Source organism: Chanos chanos, chromosome 9 (genome assembly GCF_902362185.1).
Source record: "Chanos chanos chromosome 9, fChaCha1.1, whole genome shotgun sequence".
Taxonomy (NCBI): domain Eukaryota; kingdom Metazoa; phylum Chordata; class Actinopteri; order Gonorynchiformes; family Chanidae; genus Chanos; species Chanos chanos.
Genome location: NC_044503.1, coordinates 26793613 through 26806646, shown reverse-complemented (window position 1 = coordinate 26806646; position 13034 = coordinate 26793613). Strand labels below are relative to the sequence as shown.

The following is a 13034-nucleotide window of genomic DNA, read 5'->3' as shown; positions in this document are numbered from 1 at the left end:
AGTAGCTTTGACTAGGCCGTAGTAATGTTCGAGAGGTTCAAAGTCCTTGAAAATAATCTGAGGATGTCCTATGGGATAACTTTTCCTAGCCTGGCAGTATGGGTATAAACTGGTGAAATCCAGATACCTAATTTTCTCACCCTCCTTGGCTTTGTAGTGCAACTTGTAAGCATTTGTCCTACCGCCAAAAAGAGCGTCTCTAGGTCTCAGTCGAGACGGTGGGGTGTACGTAGTCATAAACGCTGCGACGTCAGAATTGTTTTGTCTGGCACGCTTCCACTCACATTCCCACATAACTTCAACCCTCAACCCATACGCCCTTGTAAGAATTTCCAGCTTGTCATCGAATCGACTCCTTAACACACTATATGGTATCTTTGACAAGGGGTGCGAGTGGTTTGGGTTATAACCACATTCGTGCCCGTGATGCATGCAGCCGTTAAATTCAAGCGCTATCCTGCAACCGTCTTTTTCATAATAACCATCCACATAGTATTTCCCAAACACCCTCTCCCCGTGGGTCAGGGCGTGGTGCACATCGACATTTCTGGATGTTTTCACAAATTCTAACCATTCGATGGAAATGTTTGAATAGGCTTTGTGCTGGTTAATGTAGGCGTTGTTATGAGTCAGGGCTAGCGTGTCTTTGGGGAGAAAATGGGTCTTGTAGACTGCCATACAGCATGATGCCAGCGTGGTGTAATTAAATGGATCAAGACCCGTGCATTGAATAAACTCGTCGCGGTATTTAATACACGCCTCTCTCAACAGAACTACGTCATTTCTCCCATAAGCGTACAGTTCTTTCTTAAAGTCGAAAACACCACCAGAGACCTCGTTGTACCACGCGTCAAACTCTGCCTTGTCCTTATCCGACATGGTCTCATAACCATAGTAGCTTTTGTCGGGATAAGCACCGCAGTAGTTGTAGTTTTCCCGTTTGTTAAACCAGTGTGGGAAATGTCCTTTCTCGACATGGTTCAGATTTAAGGCCGCGGCCGTTTTAGCAAGACGCATCGGTATGAACGAATAGCTGTCTATGTAGCGTTGCTTGAAAGCCTCGTCGTACATAAAAATCAACCTACACCCCACCATGGTGATTTTCGGAGTGACACCTATTTTGGAAAAATATTCCAAGAGAATGAAATTGTCAAACCCTGAAGCGTTGTGCGCCAACCACGTGTAACCTTTATACACAGGGCGTCTAAACCTCTTCATAAGCTTTTCAACACAGTCATCCCCTTCAGCCGTAAACTCCCTACCCTTAAACGTAATGGCACACACAAAATTGGCTCTATGTTTACCATTCTCAAACCGGGTCTCAAAGTCAAAGAAAATGTATTTGTGCTGTGATTTTTTCAACGGGATGGGCTGAATGTAACAATTGTGCACTGTGTCTGGCGACAAATCTACACTGCAATGAACACAACGCCCTGTAACACATTTATGCACCGTTGGTTTTTTCACACTAACGTGATAACGACGGTGACACTTCTTACAAAACTTTGTGACATCACAAGGCGCCGCTACCACACCTCCCTCAACCGTGGACACCGCCTGTTTGTGTCTATCGAAACAATACTTGGATTTACAGTACCTTGAACAATCACGGCAAAATGTAGACGTCCCACTCTTTTTGTAACATTCAGAGTCATTGCACACGTCACAACTGAATTTACAACGGTGATCTCTACAATTACTAAAACCCCCGTAGCAAAACTGACATGCATAAGGTTCTCCAAGGAACGCTTTGAGATTTTCAATCTTGTAGTAATGATTCTCATGAAGGTACAAAAACACGGTCTTGTTGTGCGGGGTCTCGCTTGTTTGGTACTTCTGCAACATCCTTGTACTGGATCTATAGAATACAACAATCTTGACACCTAAGGCATGCTCAAACTTGGAAACATCTTTAAAACCTATTTTCTGTTGAATCGTGAAACCTATGCCTGTTTGTATGTCTGCGGCTAACTGCTCTAAGGTATTGGTGTGTACTTGCGGGTTCAGATAATGTGCTAGACAGATGGCAAAACACAGGTTGTTTGAAACGTTAGAAGGACAAAACAAATTCATTTTGTTCTTACTAATCACTTCATCATGGGCCAGGTCAGACAATTTTCTATACGCGCCACCGTTCTTACTCCGTGTGATAGAGACCGTCAGCTCCAACTGATCGTCCACCATAATTCGCCCGTTACTCTGCAGCACTCTCTCAATAGCATCCAAGAAACATTCAGTCCCATAGCCATTTTCTGGAGATAATATAGCATTTACATCCGATGTTAGGTTAGACCCTCTCAAACTAATATTGAAAATGCCATTTTCACCAGCCAAGCGTTGAGAAAACTCGACAACGTCACTTAGTGTGTTGTGTAGATACCGGATGTATGCAGCTATGTCAGTGTCGGGGGCATCTCTGAAATTAAACGTTCTGTGTAAAACCACACTATTAAATCGGGGTCTTGCCACTACCGTATAATCACCAACTACACCACCCTCTCTAACCAACCTTTCTATCGCCCCGTCATTTAAACCATGAATAGCCAAATCACCATGGTCACCCGCACCATTTTGCAGAGTGTGCAATGTGTTATTAAAACCCATGACGTCGTCAGACATGCAGTAAATGGATTCATCGTTCAAAAGCATGTTTCTGTTCGTGGCCGTGTCTTGTACACTATGCTCTGCCGCTAACAGAGTGTTAATGGTATGCAAAGTGTTGTTGAAGTCTGTAATAGTCCTGGTGTGTTGACTTCCCCCCTCCACGCTATCAAGTCTTCTACGCTTGTGTGGGTGCGACATCGTGATGGTGTCTAATCGGACGCGTGTTGTGTGCTACTTTTTCTGACACTAGGCAAATTGCTTAGACTTTTAATGATTACGTAAATGAATTTCACACGTGGAAATAGGCGGAAACACTCATATTAACACAATAAATGAGATTTGTGTGACAAACATCATCTACGGGCCATGTTTGAAAGACACATTAACACTTCTGACAACGCACGCCAATCGACATGACACAAATTGAACACCTCCTGGATAACTTTGGTTTGACTGTTCAATATTTTAACCACATTATCGTATCCACGCTCCCGCTTCTCATGAGCGTCAACCAACTTATGCAGTGTATCTTTCACGTCGGCCACAATCTCCACTATCTGATTATTGATCTCACACAGTGACCCGAAAGCTTGTACATGATTGTTAAATTGTTCCGATAAACACCTTAATTCACCAACAAGCGTCCTACAATCATCCTCTATACAATGGGGACAATACCTCCCGCGGTCAATGTGTTCCGGGCAAAGTTCATCTGCTGAATCTCCCTCAGGGTCTCCACCGTTTTCAACCCGCAATGGATCTTCTGCAGTCGGACTCGACGTCTCAGCAGGTAGGCCTACACCGACGTTCACCCCCGAGGTCGATTCCAGAGCTGTAGTATCTGCGGACGGACTCCTTGTGTCAGCAGGTAGGTCTACACCGACGTTCACCCCCGAGGACGATTCCAGAGCTGTAGTGTCTGCGGACGGACTCCTTGTGTCAGCAGGTAGCCCTATACCGGTGTAGTCCTCCGAGGTCGATACCAGAGCTGTAGTATCTGCGGACGGACTGGTCGTGTGAGTAGGTAGCCCTATACCGGCGTAGTCCTCCGAGATGATTTCCAAGTTTGCTGGGTCCGCGTTATCGTAGTTTTCAATTTGGGTATCCGTCCAGTCTCCGATGTCGTCTAAACTCGTTATCCCAGGTTGAATGACTTCTTCTCCCCCTTCAGTCAAGTGTGGCCCGGCTAGCGCTGTATTCGCATCCGTGTAAAGGTCTGCCATTCGGTGAAATAATTCATTGTTAGTCGTAATAGGGATTTAAACGGAATCTTTTCATTCATTTTCGACATGTAGAAACGAGCGAATAAGAAGTGAAATAGTTATTCTTACCTATGACGGTATTATAACACGGTCGTTTTTCCGAAACACGGTTCGCATCACGGACCACTTCAGGCTCCTTACGCTTAGAACCCCCAGCGCAGACTTCACAACCTCGCTGCGGCGACTCGAACCCCGGCGGCGTGATCGGTATGGAATCGACCATATGCTGCAAACCTACTGGAAAAAAAAAAAAAAAATCCCCTAATGTTAGTGAAACACTTTTCAGCGAAACGGTCATTCTTGAGAAATAAAATAGGACGGTTAAGAGAATCGTAGTGATAAAGACAATGTTCTTACCGAGGGGTTGGTCGGCCGTACTTTGAACCTGTGGTTCAGTCGTGAGAATTTTGCCCGACACTAATAAAAAATCATCGGTGTGATTTAAAAGTAAATAAATAAATAAACATAACATTATATATGATTCGTATTATAACTCATTTTCGGACACGCACCAAGTTGCGACAGACCTTGAATCTCGTTGACACTGTCGATAAACTCGTCTTCTGCGGGGCCTAAATCAGATAAATACCTATTAAACAGAACAATCAAAACAACATCACGCATGAATATATTGGTAACACAACACAAAACCTAAATAAACGTTTTCTATAAGGTCATAATCAACTCACTCAGAGCATAGGGATCCCACGCAACCGTCTCAAGAATCTTCTGGGCCATCGTCCGACTCGGAAAATAACAAGATGTGTGACGCTCACAGATTTCGGCCCTGCTTTTACACAGATTTTGGCGGGAGCCCGTCAGGGTTGGTCACGACGCCCCCAATGGATGTCGAGACCTCATACCGCGACCTAGGCTCGATGTCATGGTGAGCCGGAGCCGACCCCTCCTAAGGGAATCTTTGTATTTTATTTATTTTTGTCTCCACGTTTGACCCGCGATCTGTCATTCGGATCGATTAAGCTAACTTAATGGGTTCTGCATAATACAATCTCAAACATTGTAGCCATACAAAAGTTTTTCACACGTGTACCTGTCAATCATTACATACCCCTGAGGGCATAGAAAGGGAAAGGGAGGGATGGTCATCAAGTATTGGAGGCATGCTTACCCTCAGACTATCACTCTAGTAACCTAGGTACACTCTTTTTGGTGACCAGGGACGAATCCTCGTATAGACTATTTTTATTTATTTATTTATTTATTTATTTATTACCCTGTGTTTCACCTATGAAACTGTCATTCAGTACTATTAGGATATTTAAATGGGTTCTACATGACACATTGTCTCGCGCATGTACCCATACAAAAGAGTTTTTTCACACATGCGCCTGTCAACCATTACGTATCCCTGAGGGCAGAGAAACGAGGTAGGGAGAGAGGGAGGGTGGGATGGTTATCATGTATTGGTAGATTCCTTACCCTCAGACTATCACTCTGGTAACCTAGGTACACTCTTTTTGGTGACCAGGGACAACTCATCGTATAGACTGTTTTTATTTATTTATTTATTATTTATTGCCCTGTGTTTCACCGATGAACTGTCATTCAACACTATTAGGATACTATTAGGATTGCCGGTAGCCATGCAAAGAGTTTTTTTCACACATCTGTCTGTCAATCATTACATACCCCTGACAGGACGGGAAAGGCAGTAGGGGGGACGGATGAGTCATCAAGTATTGGAGACTATCTTGGCCAACATAATGAATCAACGGTGTAACCCCCCACACGTCCTAACTACCCTCTTGTCAACCACAATTCCACCCCTGTCACACAACACCCCCGTAACCATAGAAGAGTTTTTTTCACACATCGGCCTGTCAATCATACACGGGCCGCTGACAGGTCGGAAAAGGAGGGAGGGAGCGAGGGAGGGAGGGAGGGGTCATCAATCATCAGAGGTCATCAATCATTTTGATTGACAGTTTGACAGAAAGTGTAGGATATATACTACTTACATGTCTTAGTTAAATCCTCAGTTCAGGTAGTAATGGAACTCATTCTTTGTTGTCAGGATAATATGTGATGCCACCCACATCATCAGAGATGTGGAAGCCAAATGGCCAGGCTCTGTACATGATTCAAGGTTGTTTTGTGAGTTCACCTTGTACAACAAGTTTGAACAGGGTAAGTTAGCTTTCTGAACTGAACACTGCCAAACACTGACACTGACTGTTTGGGACCTGTGTGACTATGAGTACTACAATATTTACAGTTACATTTATAGAACACTGCACAGATGTTTACATTCCAAATGCACCTTTGTAGTATATATTTCCACCTGCATGACTTGCACATAGGGCCAATGCAATTCAGCAAACGTGCAATATCCTGAAGTGCAATATCTCAGCAGCTAACCCCCCCCCCCCCCCCCCCGTATTATTACATATCTTATTGTTTTATATTTTGGCTATAGTAAACATATGCATTTTATACTTTAGTTATATATTTAGCATTTTAAGTTGGTTTCGTCTGAACTCCTTCTATTCATTAACTGCTGTTTGTTATGTGTGAATGCACCGTCAGGATTGCTACCCAATATCGTTGTACTCTGTGCAAAGAAAATAAAGGAATCTATCTATCTATCTATCTATCTATCTATCTATCTATCTAGACTGTATAACATTTGGCTAATATGTTCACATTTCCTAGTTCTTGCAACAATCCTAGCTGCAGCATTCTGAATCAATGGAAGCTTGTTTATGTACATGGCAGGTCATCCAGTTAATATTGCACAACAGTAATCTAGTCTAGATGTTATAAATGCATGAACCAACCTCTCTGCATCATGCAAGGACAACTTGCGCCTTATCTTGGCTATATTACCGAGCTGACGGAAGGATATTCTTTTTAGATTACCAATGTGGGTTTCAAATGTTTAATCACTGTCCATCACGAGCCCAAGTTTCTTAAGTGTTGTGTATGGAATGGCAGCGCAACTGTCTAACAAAAATCAATTTCAGACAGCTTATTTCCAGAGGACTTGATGTAATATTTCAGTTATGTCTGAGTTCAGTAGGAAAAAAGGAGAAAGTTAAAAATATATTTAAAAAATGACCAGGATGACATGTTGCAACAGTGGTTTTATTCCCTTGATCTTAATGTATACAGGGCAGCTACTGCTTGTGCACACTGGTAAATCTCACTTGATTAGCAGAATTCATCATGGGCCATTTGAGCCATCCACTGTGTAAGCACAAACTAACTAACATCATGAAATGACCTGGTAATGTATATCAGCAACAATGGAAAAATGCATTGTCCATGTAGAGAATAGAGAAATAAAACCAGAACATTGTGTTTGGGTTCCAATTTTAAAAGGATTCATAGTGAACACTGGTTGAAGACAAAACTATAAAACAGCTTAGGTTAAGTAATTAATTATGAGCAGATGCCACTGAGTTCATTGCTGTATCTCTGAAAAGTCATGTAGAATTGCATGCTGTATAATGAATCATCCCGCTTAAATAATTGCTTCCCACTGGCAAACCCAATAAGGGAAAGAGTAAAGAAAAATGTATTACTAATTTATACACGTACTGAGACAAAAGTGCATAAGTGCATTTGTGCAAAAGAATCCCAAGTTCAAGCCCACATCGGTACACAAGTTCAAGAACACAACAGACACAAACCCTCATGATCAAACCACTTTAAGCACCATTCAGTGAGCAATATTGTGTCTTAACAAAACATAGTTCTTTCATTAACACAGACAGTAATATGACTTGCAAAGTGTATTCCCAGTTTCCTGTCCATCCTCAGAACCGTAGAAATTTTAAAACAAAGACAATTTTGAATAAACTGAAAAACATAATTTTATAGATTTATGCATACGAAATAAATAAAATAAAATGAAACAAAACAAAACAAAATAAAAATTCTAATAGTTCAAATAATGGTAAAGGTTTCATACGCTCACATTGTATGATTTGAAGCGTTTCTTCAGTAATTTCCGAACCATAACCCAGTAGAGGCTGATCATGATGAGCCAGTAACCAATGTACACCGCTGAGCCAAATATCAAAAACTTTGCCTCCTCCTTCTTGTAGTTAGAATCCCAATCTGCTATGGTCTCCTTGTAGATGGTATATCCCAAGCCACCCAGCAAGACAGCTGCCCACACTGACAGTGGCACAAGGGGAATGTAGTTCCCGACCAGCTTTCGACGGCCCGAAGTGCCCCAGCTTGTCTTATTCATGGTGAATATGGCAAAGAACTTGATTGGAAGTAGACTACTCATGTACTGGACAGAATATAGGGACATGAACAGCATTATAGGATTCCTGCGTAACAAACAGGCATAGGCGGCCTTCACCAGCCCAATGAGCTGAATACAGCAAAGTACCCACAGGATGTCCCACAGGGTACCTGTCCAGAAGAGCCTGATCATGGTCGCTGTGACGAAAAATGGGAAAACACCAGATACAATGGATTCATAGGTCATCCACAGATGATGTTTGTGCCACCACATGGCATTGTACAGCCATTCACGGAAGTAGGACTTGGTCCAACGAATTTGCTGGTTCAGCCAACGCAGGAACTGGACAGGGGTCTCTGTGTAACATCTTGAGCGAGCTGTGTATCTACAAAAAAAGCAGACCAAGGGTGTGATTAAAACATTAGTCATCGTTAATTCTGTTCAGACTGAGCAGAAATGGAGAGAATGTATAAGTTGCAACGCAGGGATGACAGGAGGAAGCTACGTCACCACCAGGCGCTATAGACACATATAAATGAATAAAGAAAAAGGTACTTGCTTGGTAGCGTAGCCCATACTCAGCACACGGTTGGTGAGATGGCGGTCATCTCCCAAGGTGCAGTGTGCACCGAGAAACGTCTGGTTATACCAGGGCTCCAGAAAGTCCTGCAGGAGGTCATTTCTGTAAAGACCTGAGGAAAAGAATAGAAATCAGCGAAGTTATTGACATTTCAACAAGTATCAGATCATTCACAATGCAACAGGAAAAATATATTCCAGAGATGGTGATGCTCCTACATGAGATACATTACAACTTCAATGTTTACACTGTTTAAGAGTAGTTATACTATGTGCATAGTGTACTGACATAGCATAGCATCATAAAAGAGAGTAATACTCTTCTCTCATAAATTATGTAATCTCTTACACAAAGGTGAGCTTCTTTATAGTTCCTTCTCTTACCTAACGGTCCACTGATACAGGAGACGCAGTTGAAGAAAGACTGGCAGGCTCTCTCGATGTTAAAAGCTATCCAGTATCTCAGACTGCTCATGAAGCTAATATAGGAATCATTCAGATTGAGGATCATGACGTCTCCACCCACCGCCCCATATTTCGGATTACTCTCCAGAACCTTACACAGCTCCACTGTGGCAAATGGGTCTAATTTAGTGTCTGAGTCACACACCTGTGGGGATAAGGGAGTAAAGAAAGAATAGAAAATATTGTTTTTTCAAGTTTTGCAATACTGGGTGTAGCCTATAGAGCATGCTATGTGTATTGCCAGTATCACCTGAAATTCCATATGACATGAACATTCATTTTTAGACCCAATTTTACTAAAATGTTAACACATTTGTGACAAAACTTTTTCACAGCTTCTCTAGTTCATTGCTCACCTGTATGTAGTCCACTAATGATCCCAGAGCTTTAAATGCCGTGTACATCACCTCCCTCTTTCCTCCCCACTTCTGCATAATGCACACGCACCTCTTGTTCCTGATCAGCTCCTCCACTTGCCTTCTTTGCAGGTCTTCAAACCACATTTCAGGATTTCCTGCTGAGCCAGCCAGATTTGGAGCCCATGAGTGATAATTGTTCTCCCACACATAACAGCCAGGGTCCTGGTCAGCAAAGACCTCTTTGAACATGTCCATCATGTATCGGTCACTGTCTGAGTTACCATCCACCACCATGACAATGCGGAGTAGCTCGGCTGGGTAGATGAGGCCCCGTACAGATTGGAGGCACTCACGCAAGTATTCTGGGTCTTCCTGGAAGGCTGAAATTGTGAAGCCAATGGTCTTTGTGTAAGAGCACAATGTATTTTGTGAACGCATACGCCGGTGCTCGATGAAGGCAAATAGGCTCTGGATAAGAAGGTGGATGGAAAGCAGCAGTCCATAGAAACCAAAGGAGATGATGCCAAAGGGGGACTGGACAATAGTGAAGCCATCTGCATAGGCCCAAATCATCACTCCCAGTATGAGCAGAGCAAAGAGAAACGTGAAAAAAGCTCTCACAAATGAGCCAAGCTTCGCTAGCACTGGTTTGAGCTCCATTTATTTGTGAAGACTACAGAGAGGGAGAAAAAAAGTAAATTCTTGTGAATATGAATTTAGTATGGTGAAATCAAAGCTTTTAGATAAGAGGTAAATGGTAAATGGAAAAAGTAATACAAGATATGAGTTCCCCTGTCTACGTTTTTCTGAATGGAATCAGTATGAAAAAAAAACTGCCCTCACCTGTCCAATACTGTCTAGTTGAAACAGCTTTTGGAAAAGCCTGTCTGTCCTCTCAGTTTTTTTGTTTGGTGTTGTAAATGTGACCTTTCCTCTTCGACGCAGGCTGGTCCTTGTGTAACATGTCAAGAGAGTGAATGATTAGCTATCAGAGCTGTCAAGATCAACGTTTATTATTGAAACATTTAGTATTGCTCTGTAATGAAGACATGTCTCGCGTGTCATATCACGAACCGTTTACAAGTCAATCGGTGTTACAATCTTTACAAATTTTGGATGGGTCACATACCAGGTCAGTTGACACAAAAAAGAAATCAAAGATTATCTGCAACACACCATTGGTTTTTATATATCATGTAACAGATACTGTGAGCTACAGTGACATTTCCTATTAAGAATATAAGCCTATAAAATACAGAATTTGTAAAGTCTACATCTGTACGGCTTGTATTAGATAATATATTTGTTGAGGAAAAAAAAAAAGCAAGAATTTTATGAAGCAAATCAGATTTCTGAAATTATTGGAATTTAAAGCCATGAACCATCTTTGACATGATATTTTTTAAGATTCCAGTCCCTTACCTTTGCAATCAGCCCCCAAATTAGTGCAAATATATATATATATATATATATATATAAAAAATTTAAAAATCATTTCCAGTTAATTGATAAAATTTACAGGTATACGAATTTATAATCAAATTCCATTCTTTATAACATTGCTTAATTTGATAGCCAGCTCTGAAGATACAATATTTTAAAGACATTACACTAAGGATGTGGAAATGCATGTAAGAAAACCACTCACCTTTATGTATTTGGCAGTTTCTCACAGACACTTGTAAGTCACTCACAGCACTCCTCACTCTACTTATGAGTGAATGACCAAGTGAGGGATGGCTATTTCTATGGAAGAAAACACGCCCATGAGTCACATGCTGTGTTGATGCCATAATTATGTGCCCTCATGATCATGGTTCGATATTGTATTGTATGCTGTTCTAATACTTTAGTCTACCTGTCACAAACTGAGGGAGACTGGAGACTTTTTTTTTTTGTCGCATATTTTGAGATGTTGCATAATGTTCTGCATATACTGTACCCAGGTGCAGCGTGTAAAATTAGTGACATTAGTCCTCATATCATTAGTTTTAACTTTGTCGCTAAAAAGTGCTGTGCTGAGGTGGCCTGAGGTACTGAAGCCCAACAAACACCTCACACTGACAAGCATAAAACTGAGGTCATACTCTGGTGCGTCAGTGCCATTTATAAGGGCTCTAGAGGACATGCAGCAGTCAAGGACATAAAGCAACACTCCTGGTGGTAAAAGGAAAAGAGACAAGTTAACTGGAGTGACACTAGCTAAGACTGATCAAGTTAAACCAAACTGCACTCATCCACACAAAATGAGAAGCCTGGAATGGGAACTACTGCCACAGCACCAGACAGTAGAGCTAACTTTCACATGCTAACTTCCAGAATCTCTTTTTTTCTCTTGTGTATCTTCAAAAAGCTGAATTGGGTACTGAGAGCAGCTGTAAACTCCTAGATACCTAACTGGCACGTGACCGACCTTCAACATTGAAATGTGTTTGCAGTAATGTCAGTTGTTGTTTCAACGTTGAAAAAATGTTGAAACAACATTTAATGCTAATGGTTGTAAAAATGTTGACACAATACTTATAAGTCAACATTGAAATTTCGACATTGAAAGATCTGTACGTTGAATGTCTTCAACAACAAGCAAAAGAAAATTGTAACAGCTGCTTTCCCTCATATTTATTCAGGAAAGTGCCATAATATCTTTTTCCAGGGAGTCTCAGTTGATCACATTCAAGCTTTACTATTGACTTATTTAGATTTGTTTATTTTTGTGTTTAAAGTATAGGGATAGTAATATTGCAAGTTATGCACAGCAAGTTGCATTAAATATAACAATTGCATTTAAAACATATAACATGTACAGTAAATTCCTGATTCAGACAGTATTGCCATGTTGATCTAAATGCAAACTAGGTTATAATAATGTAGAGTCGGTTGGGGGGGGGAGTGTTGGGGGATGTTTACTGGTGTTTTTGGGATATCTGTCTCTATGTTTTAAGTTATTATGTTACAGATAGTAATTTGGTGAAGTGTAGCCAGAGGTATCAGGCTGGTTGTCCTGTTTTAAAATGCAACAGTTGACTGTTAAATAAAATGCCGTTCCTTGAATTCTATATTGTCATATGGTTTCTCAGAGTATGTATCACACTACAGTGTAATTTAATATACAAGTAAGTTCAATGCAGAACGAAAACAAAATTCAATCTCTAGTATAATTAATGCCTTATAGAAAGACGTTGAAACAACGCCGCGATATCAGCGTTTATTCGATTTTCAAAATCAGTACTTAATTTAACGTTAATACAGCGTCGACGCAAGACCTTATATTTACCAATGCTGAAAAGTAAGACGTTGAAACAAAGTCGCGATATCAACGTTGGTTCGATTTTCAAAATCGAAACAAAATTCTGCGGTCATTCAGCCTTGGTCCATGATGTTGACTCAAACTTGAATAAACGTTGAAATGCCGACTGGGTAGATATCAGGTAGACAGCAGTGGAGCAAGGTCCACGATACTCTAGTTATAACTTAACACTTCATTTTAAACAGCAGATCATAAGAATTATGTACCAAACAATTGTTTTATTTGAATAACAAAGATTG

At 41.1% G+C, this 13034-nt stretch overlaps 1 protein-coding gene across 1 annotated transcript; it reads right to left on the bottom strand.

Moving 5' to 3' along the window:
- Window positions 1–7794: 7794 nt before the first annotated feature.
- LOC115821004 (hyaluronan synthase 1-like) lies at window positions 7795–10148 on the bottom strand. The gene is made up of 4 exons (XM_030784742.1): window positions 9486–10148; window positions 9049–9274; window positions 8645–8777; window positions 7795–8470 (listed from the first exon to the last, which is right to left on the bottom strand). Exons 1-4 carry the CDS (start codon window positions 10146–10148, stop codon window positions 7795–7797), a joined length of 1698 nt encoding a protein of 565 aa, XP_030640602.1.
- Window positions 10149–13034: the final 2886 nt, after the last annotated feature.

What these genes read in the sequence shown, in the direction of transcription:
- LOC115821004 (XM_030784742.1), bottom strand. Translation starts at nt 10,148, where the DNA reads ATGGAGCTCAAACCAGTGCTAGCGAAGCTTGGCTCATTTGTGAGAGCT. An exon ending in CTGTATCAGTGGACCGTTAG is followed by an intron (nt 8,778 to 9,048) that starts GTAAGAGAAGGA and finishes TCTTTTCCTCAG; the next exon opens with GTCTTTACAGAAATGACCTC. An exon ending in AGTATGGGCTACGCTACCAA is followed by an intron (nt 8,471 to 8,644) that starts GCAAGTACCTTT and finishes CTTTTTTTGTAG; the next exon opens with ATACACAGCTCGCTCAAGAT.